This window comes from Onychostoma macrolepis, chromosome 04 (assembly GCF_012432095.1).
Source record: "Onychostoma macrolepis isolate SWU-2019 chromosome 04, ASM1243209v1, whole genome shotgun sequence".
Classification (NCBI taxonomy): Eukaryota; Metazoa; Chordata; class Actinopteri; order Cypriniformes; family Cyprinidae; genus Onychostoma; species Onychostoma macrolepis.
In genome coordinates this window covers 1,086,383-1,106,624 of record NC_081158.1, presented here as the reverse complement: position 1 = coordinate 1,106,624, position 20,242 = coordinate 1,086,383, and the positions used below count along the sequence as shown (strand labels likewise).

At 36.8% G+C, this 20,242-nt stretch overlaps 1 protein-coding gene across 4 annotated transcripts in view; it reads left to right on the top strand.

Annotated features, from left to right (window-relative positions):
- LOC131539474 (delta-aminolevulinic acid dehydratase-like) overlaps window positions 1–16,091 on the top strand; it is a 44,539-nt gene extending 28,448 nt beyond the window's left edge. For 3 of the 4 annotated variants that reach the window (XM_058774079.1, XM_058774076.1, XM_058774078.1), the window contains exons 2-12: window positions 3,802–3,924; window positions 4,063–4,113; window positions 7,302–7,398; window positions 8,751–8,886; window positions 10,578–10,661; window positions 12,378–12,466; window positions 12,554–12,609; window positions 13,246–13,333; window positions 13,555–13,641; window positions 15,214–15,343; window positions 15,553–16,091. In XM_058774079.1, the coding sequence (XP_058630062.1) occupies window positions 3,806–3,924; window positions 4,063–4,113; window positions 7,302–7,398; window positions 8,751–8,886; window positions 10,578–10,661; window positions 12,378–12,466; window positions 12,554–12,609; window positions 13,246–13,333; window positions 13,555–13,641; window positions 15,214–15,343; window positions 15,553–15,611 (996 nt within the window). In that variant the 5' untranslated portion in view covers window positions 3,802–3,805 and the 3' untranslated portion in view covers window positions 15,612–16,091. Of the gene's footprint in view, window positions 1–3,801; window positions 3,925–4,062; window positions 4,114–6,989; window positions 7,167–7,301; window positions 7,399–8,750; window positions 8,887–10,577; window positions 10,662–12,377; window positions 12,467–12,553; window positions 12,610–13,245; window positions 13,334–13,554; window positions 13,642–15,213; window positions 15,344–15,552 lie in introns of those variants that run through there. The other variant, XM_058774080.1, reaches the window with a different exon arrangement.
- The last annotated feature ends 4,151 nt before the right edge of the window (window positions 16,092–20,242 follow it).

Genomic DNA, 20,242 nt, shown 5'->3' with positions numbered 1-20,242 from the left:
ATTCTGGCAAATATAGTAGGTCATCCAGGTATTCCATGCATACAGAAAAGTTGCACACTATGTGCAGCATACATACTGGATGCTGCAGAAATAGTAAGAGTAGTATGATAGTATATCATTTCGAACACAGCCCCTGTCTCTCTCTCTCTCTCTCTCTCTCACACACACAAGCCGCGATTAAGATAGCTGACTCCACTGTGACCTTGTCTCTCTCTCTCACACACACCACGCGCAAAACTCTGCATTTGAACAGTCAACACACAGCTTCTCCCTGACGTGCCTGCATCAACACTACTGTATGGAAGGCCATTGGGACCAAAACGTGTGGTACTAACGCATTAACACGTATTTACGCGTTAACACGCAATTACATGTTAACGCATACCTAAATGGTAGATGTTCCTAGATTGAAGTAGACTCAATACACGTGCTTTGATGTTTTAAGTAAAAGGGGAAGGAGACAACAGACTCCCTATGTACATTTTCATTTACATATTTGCATATCATTGCTCTTTTGTTGATTTTTAGGGGTTGAACAGTTATAATTTAAAAATACTTGAATACTAGTTGTGCTGTAACTATTATATGTAGTTGTAGCCTACTTATGCCTGAAAAGACATTAAATTAAAATTCATTAAAAACCACCAGTAGATGGTGCTAAAGCTCAATGCCAGCACAAAATGACGCGTTAACACGCAACTACGCGTTAACATGCAATTACACGTTAACACGTAAGTCGCGTGTTAATGCGTTAATCCCACACGTTTTGGCCCCAACGGCCTTCCATACTACTGTGGTTACTAAAACCACGCCTTACGCAAATATTTCCACATCGTGACGTAGACATGTGGGGGCGTGTTTGAATGAGCCATTTTAGGGGGGCGTGACAGAGTCTTAACTTTGATAAAGAATATTTCTTTGGTTTTGATACTTTAGTCTTTGCAACGTCAGGGATCTCATCTATGCACAAACAGCTTGTAACACTCCGAAGAGAAAGGAAAACTTGAAATCACATCATATGACCCCTTTAATGAATTGACAGCCTATCTGCTAATCTTCAACATGTTTTAAACTAAACAATACTTTTGGATTGAACTATTTTTAGAGTTTACACCAAAAAAAAAGCCGTTTTATAAGAGAAGTCGCAGACTTTTTGCGACAGGTGGGATTCAGCTTACGGCACTTCTCATTCCTATGGGATCCGACGATTGAGTGTCGACTACTCTCTGACTGAAATTCAATGACGTCAAGGCTGTAATGTGATTATTAATAATGTAATGTGGTTATTAAGGCACACGTGATTCAAGTTGACCGTTACACTTTCTCCAATAGTATGTAATATAGACCCTCTCATCTCTCTATAGTAAGATCATCTCTGCTGTACATGCGCAACATCAGTCAGTACAGTTGTTTAACCGTTTCATGATTATTGACTTTTCAACATTTATCTATGAAAAATTAGTCATGAGTTGAACTAATGCAATATGCATGACTACATTAAGGTCTTCTGCTTGAGCATTGCATTAAAAATGTTTAAATAAAATAAATCCATTATGTGTACCAAAATAAATAAAGTAATTAATTAAAAATAAATGTAAAAAATGGTGTTACATGGGTTGCATCCAAACTCCAAAACACTTAAAGGTGCTGCATGTACGTTTTTGACTCTACTAAAGCATAAAAATACCATAATATGTTTGCAGATATGTAAAGGTGCAATAGGAGATCTCGAAAAATGCTAACTTTAGCCTGATAGCACTGAAAGCGAACATCCCACCCTCCCTGCAGTCGCCGTCCAAAGCCACGCCCCCTGAACGCACATACGCTTAAAGAGCAGAATACTAGAGACAACATTAAATTACTACAATAGGCTACATCAACGGTTTCCAATTACAGTCCTCACGCCCTCCCCGCTCTGCACTTCTCATATGTATATCACGTCCGACGGTTGTTCTGTTCGACCGTAAGTCATAAGTGCCCTGCATATTGGACAGCACCAGATATTCTGCCATGATTCCAGTTCAAAGCGAATGTTTATGTTCCATACAAAGGGCATTAAAGTGTGCCATACCTGAATTTAAATTTTATTTATATACAGAGGTATATTACATCACACTTTGCACTTCTCTTTCGTCTGTGTGTGAGGAGCAGCACAAATCCGTGAGTGAATGTTCTGAAGTGAAATAAACTGATTTCCCTGCTCAGGGAGTAGGGAGCAATGAACACTGTTTAGGGAGCATGTCAATCGGAACACAGTTCATGCACGGAGCTCTCTTCTAACGAGCTGCTTATCTGAACCGAGTGTGTTAACTAAGAGAGACATGCAAAATATGCAGAGCGGGGGACGCGAGGACTGGAACTGGGAACCGCTGGGCTACATCGTGTGTCATTCACCCGTGAGAAAACTTTATAGTACAGTTAGTAAAAAAAAGTACCACAATACCAAGAAGGAAGATCGGGTTGTTGATGCTTGCCTGCCATTCTCTCGCTCTGTCTGCGTGAACACGCTGATGACGTATCCTGTCTGTGCGAACCAGGTGCACAGAGGTATGCAAATACATACGTTGACAGGCAGGTAGGAAAGACAATTAAAACGCTCGGACCGAGCGTTTTGATTGGACGAACATTTCTCGGTCCTACACCTTCCACAGAATATATAAATACATTTAGACCTCTTAACTTAATGATTGCTATCAGGATGTGAACAGACTTTCAACCAGAATAACAAAAAAGACAAATTCTGAAGACAATCACCTGGCACCCAGAAACATGCTAAGTTAACATACTTGTTTATCTGAAAAACAATGCTACAGTCAGTTATTCTCCTTTGAAAATGTGCGTTCCGGCCCGGAATGTCTATCTCTGTTTTGGTTTGTGAAACCCACCCACTGCCACTTTACCCAATTGTATTTCGGCACCCCGGGTTGCCAGATAGCGGAAAACACAGCGTATTTCATTTCATTCATATCATAAGCACTCGTTCCTGTTGGTGTCGTCAATCTGGCAACTTGCATGTGCGTCAAGTCTGAGGAGGAGGGGCCGGGTGAAAAAACCCCCCTCCAATATTTTGAATTTGGACCGCAATACCTAGTTCACACTAGGTGTCAATCCTACATACAGCACCTTTAAGTACACCATGTACATATCATGTTTGTTTGAGTAGATAATTGATTGACCATAAATAATTTTATGTGCAAAAGGATATTTTCTTTTATTTAAATATGATTTTTTAAGCAAGTGAATAAATGTTTCTTGTCTGCAAAGAGAGAATTTATGCATAGTTGCGTCTGTTGTATGGCTAGAATGTGTCAGAGTCGGTCTTTGCTCATTCATTCAGAAGATTTATTTTCATAAAATCAGTGGACAGTTAGTTTTAATTGCTCCCAACCACTCTGAATGTGTCTTAATCAGAAATGTTTTTTTACTTGATTTTTTCCCCCAAATCAATATTTTATTGTCATTATCACAATTTTTAATGATTAATGATGTATGTAAAAGTCTGAGTAAAATTAATGATTTAATATATTAAAAGCCTAAAATTATATATATATATATATATATATATATTAAAAATTATTAGTTTTACTTCTAGAAACAAACCATAACATGCTTTCTATTGCAGTTTTTGTTTTCAGGTGAATTTATTTCTTTCTTTATTATTATTACTTTTTTTTTCTGGGAAAAAAGACAAAGCAAATGATTAACAATATTTATTTCTGTAGCATATATAACTATGATTCATAACTCTGCAGTTATGTAGATTTGTGTCAGTAAGTGTTTGTCTTCCGTTTGAATTTATAGGACGATGACACAGCCGGCAGACTCTATTCTACACAGCGGTTACTTTCACCCCACTCTCCGATATTGGCAGACCTGTGCTTCAGACCTCAGACCAGATAACCTCATATATCCTATCTTCATTACGTAATGACTTCTCTCTATATATTTATTTGATGATGGTATATAGGTTCAGGAGTTATGTCTTTGTGAAAGGTTTGTATTTTTAGTTTGTTTGAATGAATAGAAATAGTTATTATGTCTCTCTCTGAATGACTTTAACAGTGACAGTCCTGACGCAGTGGAACCAATTGCAAGTCTACCTGGTCAAGCGAGGTATCATTCTTCACTGCTGCCAAACACATTTTCTCATCTTTGACATTTTAGAGTTGTGATTTACAGTGTTACTTCCTGTTTTGTGTCAGTTAGTCTACTGAAGTACTGCCACTTCTGTAATCTGTTAACGTAGTAACAAGTATAATTGAATTTGCTATTGGATTAAAGAATATTAATGGATATAAAAAAAGTATCAAGAGGACTTTAACCTTTATAGAGTGTTATTTGTACGGCTCAGGACATATAAAAATGTTGGGTGCAGTGGTGGAAAGAGTACTAAGAAATTGTACTTAAGTAAAAGTATTGCTATTTAAGGAATAATTTACTTGAGTACAAGTAAAATTACTGAAAAATAATATGAGTAAGAGTAGTACTCAAGTAAGAGTAAAAAAAGTAGTTTGCTGAAAAGTTACAGCTACTGCGTTACTGTCACAGTGCACACAACGGGGAGGAACGAGGATGAACTCAAAATACAGTCTTTAATAAATCCAAAACAGACAGGGCAAGACAAGTCAAAGCTGGGACACACAGGAACACCGGGGAGTAACGAGTAGACCAAACCAAAACTAACTGAACGGGCAGGAACTAAATACACATGATAATTACAGATAATGACTAAAACACAGCTGGACAAGAATTAACTAATAATCACACTTAACAAGAACAGGAACAAGACCAAATATAGAAACATGAGGGTGGGAGACACACAACACATGACAGGCCTGACAGTTACAAAGTACTTTAGTATTCTTTTTCTATTTTTACCCAAAATGAGATGATGTGAGCATTATGGAGCAGGGTTAACCCTTACCCTAACAGCCATGTACTGTAATGTCTGTTTCACAAGTGAAACTCAGGAAATCCCTTATAAGGACAAATGCATCAGATATCACTACAGCTGAATAACATGCAGATAGAGACGCTTTGACTGATGAAACGTGGAAGACAATAAACACACAATTGCAATGCAACGCTCATTGACCGCTTGTATCACAGTACAGAATTTTATAAAAAGATATTTTCTGTCTCACTGTGATAAGAAGCAACATGGAACCACAGAAGCTAACTGTTTCAAACACGACTAATGTTATATAGTGATTTTGGAGCAAAACATGATATTAGTGTCATAAATTGTCATGTTTGACGCTATGTTAAGCAAACATACTACCTAACTGTTTTAGAACTAATTTTGAAAAGTACATTCACGTATAAGATTATGTGGGTGTTTTTAAGAAGGGCAAAAGCAAAGAAGGGTAAGTGAAGGTTTAAAAGAAAGGGTCAAAAACAGTGTGAATAGAAAGGTGTCAGTAAAAAATAATGTGGGGTATGGGTAAGGTTGGACATCGTTTGAATTTAATGATTCCAATTCTTGTCAATTCCTAATTTCAATTCCAATAAGGAAAAAAAAATATAGCAGAATACTATGAATGAAAATCAACAGGCTAAAGAACACTTACACAAGGATGTGTGTGCAGCAGAGAAAACAGCCTGTGAGTCTTCTTGACTTGAATGGTTTGAAATCATATTGAAAGTGTAGTTTGTTATAATAACAAAGGTGGACTCCAGGCACATTTTCAGTAGGACAAAAAAAGAGCATTTTATTTAACATGTTAACCCATACCTAGGCTTGGGAATCCAAAATCTATTCCAATTCTGGAATAGGATGCTTAAGGTCAGGAATCGTCTACTTGGAATAAAGTTAAAATTTCGATTCCTCTTATCGATTCCTTTGTGCGCAATTTAATATGACTTTAAACCATTTAAGCTCAAGAAGACTCGTGCTCTGTTTTCTGTACTGCACTCATAGGGGCATAGCCATCATTTCAGAAATGAGGGGGACAGAAATGTAAAAAAAAGAAAGAAAAAATAAACTTTTGACTTTTGTCTAATTGACAGGCTTTATTTTTTCTTACGTCTTTTAGTTGCCTAAGAAATCAAATACACTGCTGGAAGATAATCAATCATTTGCATTCTATATTTTTTTCTGTGTTTTCTTAATGACAATTTTAGGATTGGTTTATACAAACACATAATAGGGTAGAATAGTTTCTATAGGCCTACTGTAATAAATGTTATGTCAATTACCACTGCATTATTCACATACTATATTTATTACCTGGAAATGACCTGAAATTGCCTTTTAGCTACAGCGATAGCGGGATGCCTTTGTCCATATTAGGGATTACCTGCACATCATAAGTTATTATATATTACTTCTACTAGGCCGTTTTAGGACTTTCTGCATGTTCACATCTTCTCGTTTTGGATATGACTAAATCGTCCAGTCATACATAGACTATCTTGTTTCTTCACCCATGTGCACACACATCCAAAGCACGCACACAGAAAAAGTAATTTTAAATGCATCTGATTGACAGATAAATCTATCAGCCAGATGCAAGTAAAAATGCATGCGCTCTTATTTCAATGTTGTTGATAATGTTGAGGTTATTTTAGTTTCGTACATTTAATTTAGCTGCACTGTTAAAGAGGGCGATTTTTACCATTCAACTGAACTGTGTGCATGTATTTTAGACACTTACATTGTTCTTGCTCCATCCATGCAATAACTGTCCTTCTATCAACTGAGATTTCTATTTACTTATACTGCTGTGTGCTCTGGTAATATCAACGGAATTACCCATTTCAGGAGCTGACAAAATTACGATTTAAAATCTAAAATACTGAAGCCTAATGATGCGGATTCAAAACGACAATGCCGGTGATTGACAGTCAAAGCAAAGCGCGGTTTGAACGCCCCGCCCCCGCAGCTGAACTGGACGTTTTGATTGGTTTTGCACCCGAGTCAGACCTGTCTGTTATTTGCTGAAGCGCAGGGCTCCACTTAAAAGGCAATTAACAATTAGTAATCAACAGCATTTTGAATTCAGCATCAAAGGCCATGCCATACTAAGATGGTTCATCCATATTACTATGAATGCAATGCCCAATATGGCAGCTCTAGTAAAGGAAGTCCCATCTTCTAAATGAAAGAGCCAGCTGGAAATTATTAAAGTAATCATGTCATTGCAGCTGCTGTTAGAAGAAAATGGGTAATATACTGAAACTTGTGCTGAGAACTGCACATAACCCTAGTGTATCATACGTATATAGAAAAAAACTCATGCCATAGTGCTGTTAAGACATCTTAGTCAAGTTTACATATGATGTTTTTATGTATTTTTCAGATATGGTGTAAATAAGATAGAGGATTTACTTCGTCCCCTTGTGGATAAAGGCCTGAAGTGTGTGCTGATTTTTGGAGTTCCAGCTAAAGTTGCGAAGGTTGGTGAAAAGTTTTAGTTATATTTAATTTATATTACAGTTTCAGTAATATTGTCATCAATAATGTAAGTCGTAGTATATTATGAAGAAGTTAGGGCTGTAAAGCTATTAACATTTTTAATCAAATTAATTACACAATGTGGTGATTAATTTAAGTACTTGCACATAAATTTTGACTTTACATTTTCTTTTGGTGGTAAAGTGTTATGTCATTATTGTGTTAAATGAGAGAGGCATCAAATAGACATTACAAAAAGTAGCTTCAGAAAGAAAGATTTTATTAGATTCAACATAGAATTTATCACAGAGTTTTAGGCAACAATGCCCGTTAATTTTTTTTTTTTTTTTTTTTTTTTTTTAAGAAGCTGCATCTGAATCAGTATTTAGATATACACTATATTGGCAAAAGTATTGGGTCACCTCCTTCTAATGAACAGGTTTGACTACTTTAGTAATTTCCATGAGTACAAATCTTAATGTTTAAGCATATAATGATATTCTAGGGAATTGTGTCCTTCTAATTTTAAAGCAACAGTTTGGACAGGACCCTTTTCTATTCTAACATGGCAATGCCTCTGTGTATAAGGCAAGGTTCAAAAAGAAATGATTGATTGAGTCAGTGTGGAAGAACTGGACTGGTCTGCAGAAAGCCAAGTCCTAATCCAAGCTGAACACCTCTGGTGTGACTTTAAATGCAGATCTTGAGCCAAAAACTCTTTACCAAACACCAATGATCAAGAGCTGCATTTAAAGTCACACCAGAGGTGTTGAGCTTGGATTAGGACTTGGTTTTCTGCAGACCAGTCAAGTTCTTCCACACCGACTAAAATTATATTATATCATTATCATTATATGCTTAAACATTAAGATTTGTACTCATGGAAATTACTAAAGTAGTCAAACCTGTTCATTAGAAGGGGGTGACCCAATGCTTTTGGCAATATAGTGTATTTACAGACTGTTTATTGCAGTGTAGATGTAGCATGAATACGTTCACACTGCAATTACAATTGTTAAACAAAATAAAATATATGTTCATTTTGTCCAGTGTAATAGTGAATCACAGCATGCCTCGATGCTTTTAACTCAATGAGAGTGAAATAAAACTGTCTGAATCCGAAGACGCTGTTGTGTTGTCTTTCTCCCCTTTTCTCCTCCACTCTGCAGCACACCACACTCATGTTTGCAGCATTTTTCAAAACTGTAGTGGAAACTAACCGGTACTGAAACAGGGGGTTTCATGTCCTTTAAATGAATTAATAACTTTACTGTGATATTTTTTCCATAACTAATTAGATGAACACTAAATCGATGACCCCTAGATTGTTTTGTCCTCTTGTTTGTTTTCTTAGGATGAGAGGGGCTCTGGGGCAGACACAGATGACACTCCTGCAGTGCTGGCTGTGAAGAAACTGAGGAGCACATTCCCTGATCTTGTGTTGGCCTGTGATGTGTGCCTTTGCCCCTACACCTCTCATGGCCACTGTGGTTAGTTTCAGTACTGGATCTGTTTAATTTTTTATTTTTTTTTCCTCAATAGAAGGCATGCCTGATGAAGGTCAGTCCATGCTAAATATAGAAATGTATTATTACAAGAAACGGCAACGTTTCGGTCCACTGACCTTCATCAGGTATGCCTGATGAGGGTCAGTCCATGCTAAATATAGAAATTTATTATTACAAGAAACAGCAACGTTTCGGTCCATGCCTGATGAAGGTCAGTCCATACTAAATATAGAAATTTATTATTACAAGAAACAGCAACGTTTCGGTCCATGCCTGATGAAGGTCAGTCCATACTAAATATAGAAATTTATTATTACAAGAAACAGCAACGTTTTGGTCCATTGACCTTCATCAGGCATGCCTTCAACGTTGCTGTTTCTTGTAATAATACATTTCTATATTTGGCATGGACTGATAGTGTGCGGGATTATATATTTTTTATAATTAGACATCATAACATTAAAATGCACAGTATGAAAAAAAAATTAAGTTTAAAATTCTAAAGATACATTTAAAAGATTCTAAACCTACATTTATCAGTGCTATTAAATTATAATTGTTTTTAAAAATTTACTTGAAGTGTTTGATCGTGGCAAAGGCTATCAAAATGTAAAATTAGGGGAAATTAACAAGAACACAATTTAAGATATTTTTGATGCATTCTGACAGCTCTCTGACCCACCCATAGACAGCAATGTAATTAACACGATCAACGTCCACGCGCACCACACGGATACGCTGCTTTCGGTCAAATCAAAGTGTAATTAAACTTAGAAAACGTATCCGCGTGGCCCAGCTGACACAGAACAGCATACGCTGTTTGCATGCAGTGGATACTCTCCAAAAATGGTGCTAGGGTGACGCGGAGGAGACGAATTGTTGAATAAAGTCGTTATTTTTGTTTCCTTTTGCATACAAAAAGTATTCTCGTAGCTTTGTAAAATTACGATTGAACCCCTGATGTGACATGGATTATTTTACCGATCTCCTTGGACGTTAATCGTGTTAATTACATTGCTGTCTATGGGAGGGTCAGAGAGCTGTCAGAATGCATCAAAAATATCTTAAATTGTGTTCTGAAGACAAACAAAGCTTTTATGGGTTTGGAACGACATGGGGGTAAGTGATTAATGACACAATTTTCATTTTGGGGTGGAGTAACCCTTTAAAGGGATAGTTCACCCAAACATGAAAATTCTGTCATCAATTACTCACCCTCAAGTAGTTCCAAACCTGTATGAATTTCTTTGTTCTGCCGAACACAAAGGAAGATATTTTGAAGAAAGTTTGTAACCAGGCTGTTTTGGGGTACCATTGACTTCCATAGTAGGAAAAAAGAATACTATGGAAGTCAATGGTGCCCCAGAACTGCTCTGCTTCCCACATTCTTCAGAATATCATCTTTTGTGTTCAGTAGAACAAAGACATTCATACAGGTTTGGAACTACTTGAGGGTGAGTAAATGATGACAGAATTTTTGGGTGAACTATCCCTTTAAGCATGATGCAGCATCCATATATCGAGCCCAAGAGCACCGTTGTAGCTGCCAGTGAGAAGGCAAATTACACCTTTAAACATAAACAAATAATGAATTGCCTGGAATTTTAAATAAACTCTTTACGGTGATACTACCATAGTGTGTGATTTGTGACTTTTTCTGTGGCACCTTTAAGGAATCCTGCATGAAGATGGCAGCTTGGATAATGCTGTCAGCTGTTTGAGGTTGGCTGAAGTAGCTCTGGCTTATGCTCGAGCAGGTTAGTTCTAAATTCTATTAATCTGTAGCCATTTACACATATGTGTATTTTTGAGTAATACAGTGAGGAAAATAAGTATTTGAACACCCTGCTATTTTGCAAGTTCTCCCACTTAGAAATCATGGAGGGGTCTGAAATTGTCATCGTAGGTGCATGTCCACTGTGAGAGACATAATCTAAAAAAAAAAATCCAGAAATCACAATGTATGATTTTTTTTTAACTATTTATTTGTATGATACAGCTGCAAATAAGTATTTGAACACCTGTCTATCAGCTAGAATTCTGACCCTCAAAGACCTGTTAGTCTGCCTTTAAAATGTCCACCTCCACTCCATTTATTATCCTAAATTAGATGCACCTGTTTGAGGTCGTTAGCTGCATAAAGACACCTGTCCACCCCATACAATCAGTAAGAATCCAACTACTAACATGGCCAAGACCAAAGAGCTGTCCAAAGACACTAGAGACAAAATTGTACACCTCCACAAGGCTGGAAAGGGCTACGGGGAAATTGCCAAGCAGCTTGGTGAAAAAGGTCCACTGTTGGAGCAATCATTAGAAAATGGAAGAAGCTAAACATGACTGTAAATCTCCCTCGGACTGGGGCTCCATGCAAGATCTCACCTCGTGGGGTCTCAATGATCCTAAGAAAGGTGAGAAATCGTTCCAGAACTACACGGGAGGAGCTGGTCAATGACCTGAAAAGAGCTGGGACCACTGTTTCCAAGGTTACTGTTGGTAATACACTAAGACATCATGGTTTGAAATCATGCATGGCACGGAAGGTTCCCCTGCTTAAACCAGCACATGTCCAGGCCCGACTTAAGTTTGCCAATGACCATTTGGATGATCCAGAGGAGTCATGGGAGAAAGTCATGTGGTCAGATGAGACCAAAATAGAACTTTTTGGTCATAATTCCACTAAACGTGTTTGGAGGAAGAAGAATGATGAGTACCATCCCAAGAACACCATCCCTACTGTGAAGCATGGGGTGGTAGCATCATGCTTTGGGGTGTTTTTCTGCACATGGGACAGGGCGACTGCACTGTATTAAGGAGAGGATGACCGGGGCCATGTATTGCGAGATTTTGGGGAACAACCTCCTTCCCTCAGTTAGAGCATTGAAGATGGGTCGAGGCTGGGTCTTCCAACATGACAATGACCAAGCACACAGCCAGGATAACCAAGGAGTGGCTCTGTAAGAAGCATATCAAGGTTCTGGCGTGGCCTAGCCAGTCTCCAGACCTAAACCCAATAGAGAATCTTTGGAGGAGCTCAAACTCCGTGTTTCTCAGCGACAGGCCAGAAACCTGACTGATCTAGAGAAGATCTGTGTGGAGGAGTGGGCCAAAATCCCTCCTGCAGTGTGTGCAAACCTGGTGAAAAACTACAGGAAACGTTTGACCTCTGTAATTGCAAACAAAGGCTACTGTACCAAATATTAACATTGATTTTCTCAGGTGTTCAAATACTTATTTGCAGCTGTATCATACAAATAAATAGTTAAAAAATCATACATTGTGATTTCTGGATTTTTTTTTTTAGATTATGTCTCTCACAGTGGACATGCACCTACGATGACAATTTCAGACCCCTCCATGATTTCTAAGTGGGAGAACTTGCAAAATAGCAGGGTGTTCAAATACTTATTTTCCTCACTGTAGGTATAAAGAAGTCATAATCACATTCTGTCAATGCTTTTTTCTTCCCCTAGGATGCCATATCATCGCCCCTTCAGATATGATGGATGGACGAATTGCAGCCATTAAGCAAGCTCTAATCGCCAATAATCTTGGAAACAAGGTTGAGAGAAATCTCACTTCTGGTTGCAAACAAAAGTGTTAAATTGAATACAGCAGATACTGACTCGATCTCTTTTTCCTTTCTTAGGTGTCAGTGCTGAGCTACAGTGCTAAATTTGCCTCATGCTACTATGGACCATTCAGGTAGTGTACTTCTAATGATTCCCTTTAGAATGCAATAGTGGACCACCTTCTAAGTTTTTATAAATGTATAGATGATGAAAACAATAGGATGAGTTTATTTTTGTAAACCAATTTTAAAAATCCTATATATGTGACCCTGGAGCACAAAACCAGTCTTAAGTCGCTGGGGTATATTTGTAGCAATAGCCAAAAATACATTGTACGGGTCAAAATGTACGGGTCTTTTATGCCAAAAATCATTAGGATATTAGGTACAGATCACGTTCCATGAAGATGTTTTGTAAATTTCCTACCGTAAATGTGTCAAAACTTAACTTAATTTTTGATTAGTAATATGCATTGCTAAGAACTTCATTTGGACAACTTTAAAGGCAATTTTTTTCTCTCAATATTTATATTTTTTTGCACCCTCAGATTCCAGATTTTCAAATAGTTGTATCTCAGCCAAATATTGTCCTATCCAGATTGTCCAGATGATGTATAAATCTCAATTTAGAAAAAATGACACTTAAGACTGGTTTTGTGGTCCATGGTCACACACACACACACACACACACACACACACACACACACACACATATATACATATATAAATATATAAAATTCTGTTTATTTTTTTTTTCTTCACATTTGAAGAGATGCTGCACAATCTAAACCTGCCTTTGGAGACAGACGATGTTATCAGCTGCCCCCTGGTGCCAAAGGACTAGCACTGCGGGCCTGTGTAAGAGAATATCATTGAAATGGACTCTTTTTTTTTTTTTTTTTTTTTCCCCCCCAAGTGTTCACACATTTTCTTTTGAAACATGCTCTAAATTCAGAAATGGGCACTTTGACTAGACCTGTGGTGTTTTTTTTTTTTTTTTATTATTGTATGGAATGCTCCAATTGAATTATTAGCAGTACATTAATTAGAAGTACATGGTTTTCTTACTTTGCTGGTAGGACCGGGATGTGAAAGAAGGTGCTGACATGCTGATGGTGAAACCTGGATTACCATACCTTGATATTGTGAGAGAGGTTAAAAATAAGGTAATAGCTTTTTTGCTACTTCATGTTATATTCAGAAATAATTTTCTTCATGCTCAGAAAATCTTATTTTACATTGTACAGTGCCAAAAAGTATTTGGACACTTTAGATACTCCACCCAAAAATGAAAATACTCTCATAATTTACTCACCATCATGACATGATGTATGACTTTTTTTTTTCTGTATTACAAAGACTTTTCAAAAACCACACAAGGCAAACGAGACTTCCATGTCATTCATCTCATACAAGCTTCAGAATACACTTACGTCATGCTTCACAATGTGTTGGTTTACATCAAACATGAACTCGTGAACCTGAGTATGACCATTGGCCTGAAGCAGTGCTTTATAGTTTAAAATGTTAAAAAATATTAGTATTTTCTTTCAAACACCTATCGTTTTGCTTCTCAAGACAGTGATTCATCAAACGGGGTCACATGGATTACCGTCATGTTCGTTTTGTGTGGTTTTTGAAGCATCAACTTTGGAGGTTCTGTTTACTGATTTTCATTTTTGGGTGGAGTATCCCTTGAATGCATTCTTAAAAATGTATGCACTTTGCTCTTTGCACTTTAGAACCAAATAACAAATCTGTGTTTAACAAAATATAGCACACAACTTTCTGAATGCAAAACGTATTTGTATACTTAGTAGGCCTACGGTGATGGCAAACTCTTGGAGACTCTTGCTCTTGGAAGGCCACTTTCCTGCAGGTTCAGCTTCAGATGAAATGCACATAAACCAGCTCAGCAAGATCTTTAAAGGAGTAGTTCACTCAAAAATAAATATTTGTGGGAAATGTACTCACCCTCAGGACATCCAATATGTAGATGAGTTTGTTTCTTAATTGGAACAGATTTTGAGAAATTTAGCATTATATCACTTACTCATCATAGGATCCTCTACAGTGAATGGGTGCCGTCAGAATGACAGACACAATCCAAACAGCTATTATCCATAATATTGGTATCTGCAAATCATCTCATCTGAATCAGGATAGAAATTTGCACAGATCAAGCACACTTTATAAGCAAAAACTGTTCTAAACAAATATGTGAATTTTGATGTGAAATGCAAAAAAGGGGAAGCTGTTTTCACTTGAGGAAGTGTTAATACAGATTATGGTCTGGTATTGTGGCCAGAAGTGACAGTTTACACTTAATAAGCCTTAATGATTAATTTGTTTGTCACAAACATGCAGCTTTTCACTTTACAAGACATTAATTGATGGACTGGAGTCATGATGATTACTAATGGAATTATTGTGACGTTTTTATCATCTATTTGGATTCTCAAAATCTTTTCTGAAGAAGAAACAATCTTATCTAAATCTTTAATGGCCTGAGGGGAGTAAATTTTCAGCATTTTTGGGTGCACTGTTTCTTTAAGTTTGCTTTAACATGCCAGGAAGGTGTGTTGGAACTGAACTCATCTGGACAGTGGCCCTCTAAAAGTAAAGTGTCTCAAAGCACTCCAAACAGCTTGCCGCAAAAACTAAAAGTCATTTATAAATTGGGTCTAATGTTTTTTTTGCTAGTCTTAATACCTTTTGTGTTCTCTGTCTTCCATCAGCACCCTACTCATCCGCTGGCAGTGTATAATGTATCAGGCGAGTTTGCCATGTTGTGGCATGGAGCTGAAGCTGGAGCTTTTGACCTACGCACTGCAGTTATGGAGGCTATGACTGCATTCCGTCGAGCAGGTGAGAAGGGCAACAGGGATAAAGTAAATTGTTTTTTTTAATCTGTTGAGGCCAGGTTCTCCTAAATTGCATAAATATAACAATTGCAGTGCTTTTAGGCAGGACCTTGGTGTCTTTTACGTTTTAATTATTTGAATGCCTCAAAAATGGATGGTTTACAGGTAATACTAAATACTCTAAGTATTTTCACACTATTTTCTTTCTTTTAGGAGCTGACATCATTATCACTTACTACACTCCACAGTTACTCACATGGTTAAGAGAGTAATATGTTGGTTCTCGTATATGAATGAACTTGGATAAAACCAAATCTACTGTCTCACCCTGAGATTGAAAGTTAGGACTTAAAGTAAATCTGATCTTACTACAACAACTTTTTCCAAATTGTTTTATTTGATTTATGTATCTAGTTGATTTGCACATTCAATCAGCTTGGGTTTTTATACTTTTCTCTAATTTTGGAAAGCTTTAGTATCTTTTGTAGTGTACAGATGTTAAATTGGTCATTTATTTCCTAAATATGTTTGATTACATCACAGATTTGTTGTCATTTTAATGTGCTTCTGTAACACTGGAAATAGACCTCAGGTATGTAATTATAGCGGTTTAGTTTTCAAATCAATGTACTAATAATCACATTAACATAGGAAGTCCTGTTGGCATGTCCATTTTAAGTTTTCATGTAGTGCATCTTCTAAATGTTTATAACTAAAAATATATGAATAAAGCAAGAGGTAAACACGGTAAACATCCTTTGTTTATTATAGTTTAATAAACATTGTCTCCATGTCTCTTATTGACCACTCAATATTGTATTATGCTTTATTTACTGAACATGTTATCAGAAATGCCCATCCCCTTCATAGAGTTTACAGGCAATTCATCATTGCTGTCAGTATAAGAAAAATATTGTAAATATGGATTTATCTTAAGTGTTTTAATTCCCAACAGAGTTTCAAAAAGTGCTGCTTATATACAGAGGTGGGCAATCCAGGGGTCAGAAAGTAAAAGTCCTGCCATATGTTTATTCCACCCATGAACTCAGCAGCTGATTTCATCAGAGGAGGAACCAAGTCATTCCTTTCAAGTCACAAGCAAGTCTCAAGTCAAATTACAAGTCCGTAAAGAGTTAAAGTTAATGGGATAATTAAGTGACTAATTAAATAATGATTGTGCATTAGTGATGAACACCTGCTATTAATAGGAGCGTTCGACTTGAAGCGGCGCTGCACAGAATGACATCAAAGTACCGCACGAGAGCGATAAAAGAGCCGACGGATCCTCAAGTTTTCGAATCGCTCTCGCGATACTTTGTCACACACTGATCATTCTGCGCAGCGCCGCTTCAAGTCGAACACACCTATTGAGAATTACAGAGGATCAGATGTTGATGTTTTATTGGTTAAAATGATGCCACCATCATGGAGATCGGTGTTTGCTTTAGTTGGGCTTTTGACGCTTTTTTACTAGTTGAAGAACTGTATCAGCTCAGACTTTTAGACATGAAGACTTATCATACGATCCTCAACAGTGGTGACAATAATTTTTCATACTGCAGAGCATGATGGGAGTTTTTTACTATGGTGTTACCCAGTGTGCATTGCAGCATGAAGAATTTTGTTGGTTGTCACCATTGTTGAAATTCATATGCTGGTTCTTGATGTCTGTGTGTGTCTAAACAGCACAACAGTTCAAATATTTATATGCATTACATACAGTAGATTTTATTATAACTATTAGAGCAACACTTTCAGCCCTTGAGACTGACCAAACTTGGTGTACTGCAGAACAAAGAAGAATTTAGAAGACCAAATGAACGGGACTAATATATCGGTAGGGGTATTGATGCTAATCCACCACGGGACTCGTGTAAGAAGTGCGACAGGAGACAGTGCAATGTTCAACTCTTTATCTGAAGTATTTAACTGTTCACAGAAGATGGCACAACATTGCTGCAATTGGATTGGATATTGTACAACTTATGGTCACAAAGTGTTAAATGTGGTCTTTCTGAAATAAACAGAATAAAGTAAACATCAGTTTGCATCTGCTAAATGTAAATTACAGACATGTAAAAAACCTGTTACTGATACGTTATACATGAATCAACATGACCAGAGGATTCAACAGTAGCGAGCATACGCATTTGAATCACCGTATATATTAAATATAACAACATTAGGAACAATGTAAGGTTTGATTGCACAGGATGAACATTTAAACACAACAATGAAATAAACATCGGTGACTTATAATCAGGAATGATTAAATAAACTTACATTCAATTACGCATAACACCTGAAGAAATAGTGGAGCAAGCGACTGGTGAAAGTGAAAGTAAAGAGGAATAGCGGAAACTAACGTCAACTAGCAGCACACATTCATAATAAAAGTCCTTCCACTATAAAGATACATAGGGAATTTAGAACAGCCGCCCCAAGATTAGCATAGCTAATATGTCTAATAAAGGTTAACCCTCTGGGGTCTGAGGTCATTTTGGGGCCCTTGAGATGTTTTGACATGCCCTGATATTTGTGCTTATTTCAGCTACTTAAAACATACTATTGACCAACATGTAATTTTTTTTGTATTCAGCACAAACTGTGCTACAATAATATGTGACCAAGATGGATGTACATGTTTGCATTTCTTTGAAAAAAAATATTATGCGTGGTTAGTAAGTTTTGGGGGAAAAAATGTAGCTGAAATAAGGCCTTAAAACCCACACTAAATAGTTCTGAATAAGAATTTTGAGTAATCAGTCTTGTAGGCTAGAATATTTACTTCAAAATTATGTGAAAATCATTCTGCTTACTCATTCACAGAAAACAATATATTGATTTAAAATTTTCAAGACATGTTTTGTGATCGAGAGTCTATATGCGAGGGAGTGGTAATGGCCATGAATATTAAATGAGTCTCACCTGAGAGACAAAGGGCCCTCCCCTATGGGCCCCTAATGGCCCATCAGTGTGACTGTGACTTTGAGGCAGGTAAGAGAGAATGTGAGGAGATTGAAAAAAAAGTTTTTTTTTTTTTTTATTATTTGTGTTTTATTTACAACACAGTATAATCAAAACATAATGAAGGTCAAAGACACATTATTGTGCACACTGATCTAACCACAGAGATGTGAACAGACTTTGAGTCATTCCTGCAACAGATTCTGTTCAACAAGTTACTGAAACAAGTAAATCTTACCTGATATTTACGTGTTATTTAAGCGTTTCTACTTCTTTCCATGGATTCAAGAAGAAAAAAAACATAATCAGTAGAAAAGGAGCTTGTTTTAACATAGAATATCAGTGTAGTTGAACATCTGATGTTGGTACAGCGTTCTCAGAAAAAAACAGTTTGAAGAGACATCAGGATACATCTGGTGCTGGTATCTGATTCAATAAAATGCAAACAACCAAAAAAAAAATAAAAAATTTGTGAGCATGTTAATATTGTAACATAAAGGGCCGGACGCTGGGGTAAGTGATAACCAGTTGGGTTTTTATTGAACAGGATGAGGCAGACAGAGAAATGAACTGACGACTGGAGGTGAGTATGGAAATCTAGGGGAGTCACTGAATGGGTGAGATAGCTAGTGACCATTTTCTCTTCCACAGAGATGCGGGAAGGACGAGACGAGGGGATCCACAGAGGCACACAGAATACGAAGACTGACGATCTGGGAGGAGAGGAGAACACAAGGAGCAGAGACGGGAGGTAAGGCACAAAGGGTAAGTATCAATATTAAAGGATATTCTTAAAGAGAAGTTCTCTAGAGGTTCGAGTCCACGTTGTGTTTACGAGATCGGACAGTTAGAGTGGCTGAAGTGAGGGCTTATAAGTTGGAGTAGATGACTGTGGTGATGAGGTGCAGGTGAGCGTGATTAGTACTCGGGTGATGTGGATCGTTGTGATTGGTGGAGAACAGGGCCTGGCCGATCCGTGACAATTATATATAGTAGATTAATATTATACTTATCACTTACATACTTATTATATTGTTAACACTTTATTTTGATGGTCCCTTTTGAACATTCTGTTGACACTAAGTAATGTTGCAACTACATGTCAACAAACTCTCATTAGAGTATTAGTAGACTCTCTGCTTCATATCTACTAACTCCTTATTGTGTTGGTCTCCCAACAGATATTATTAACAGACTATAAGTAACTTTGCAAGAACATGTCAACTTAATCAAACCCTAACCCTACCAGTCAACTAATACACTACTAACACTCTAATGAGAGTTAGTAGAAATGTAGGTGCAACATTACTTATAGTCAATAGAATGTGTTAAAGGGACCATCAAAATAAAGTGAAACCATTATATTTACTTATATTATATTGTATTATATTATATACTCTAGCACTCTCTACTCTAATTCTATTTTATCTACCTGTCTTCTTTTTATAAAAAAAAATAAAAAAAACACACACACACAGACACTTGACCCTCTATCAATTGCATATTTATTCTGCTAGCTTTTCTTGAAAAACTAACACTAGCTTTCTTTTTTTTCTATTCTATCTACTTGTTTCTTATGAATAAAAAAAAAAAAACAATAAAAAAAAAACACTAGGCTACTTTTTTTCTATATTTTTCTACTTGTTTTCTTAAAAAAAAAAAAAAAAAAACCTTGCTACGTGTACTGTGTTAGGCTAACCGAGACTTGTAATAGCACTTGCATGTTGTTGCTCTTTTGTTGGTTTTGATTGCTTCTATTGTCCTCATTTGTAAGTCGTTTTGGATAAAAGCGCCTGCTAAATGTTAATGTAAATTATATTATATTATATTATCTGAGCTGTCTGGAACGCAGCATTAGGTTAACATTTCAATAAACAAGCATGTACTACAAATACAAGCCATTCTATAAATTGACATTTCAGCACTCGTCCAACGG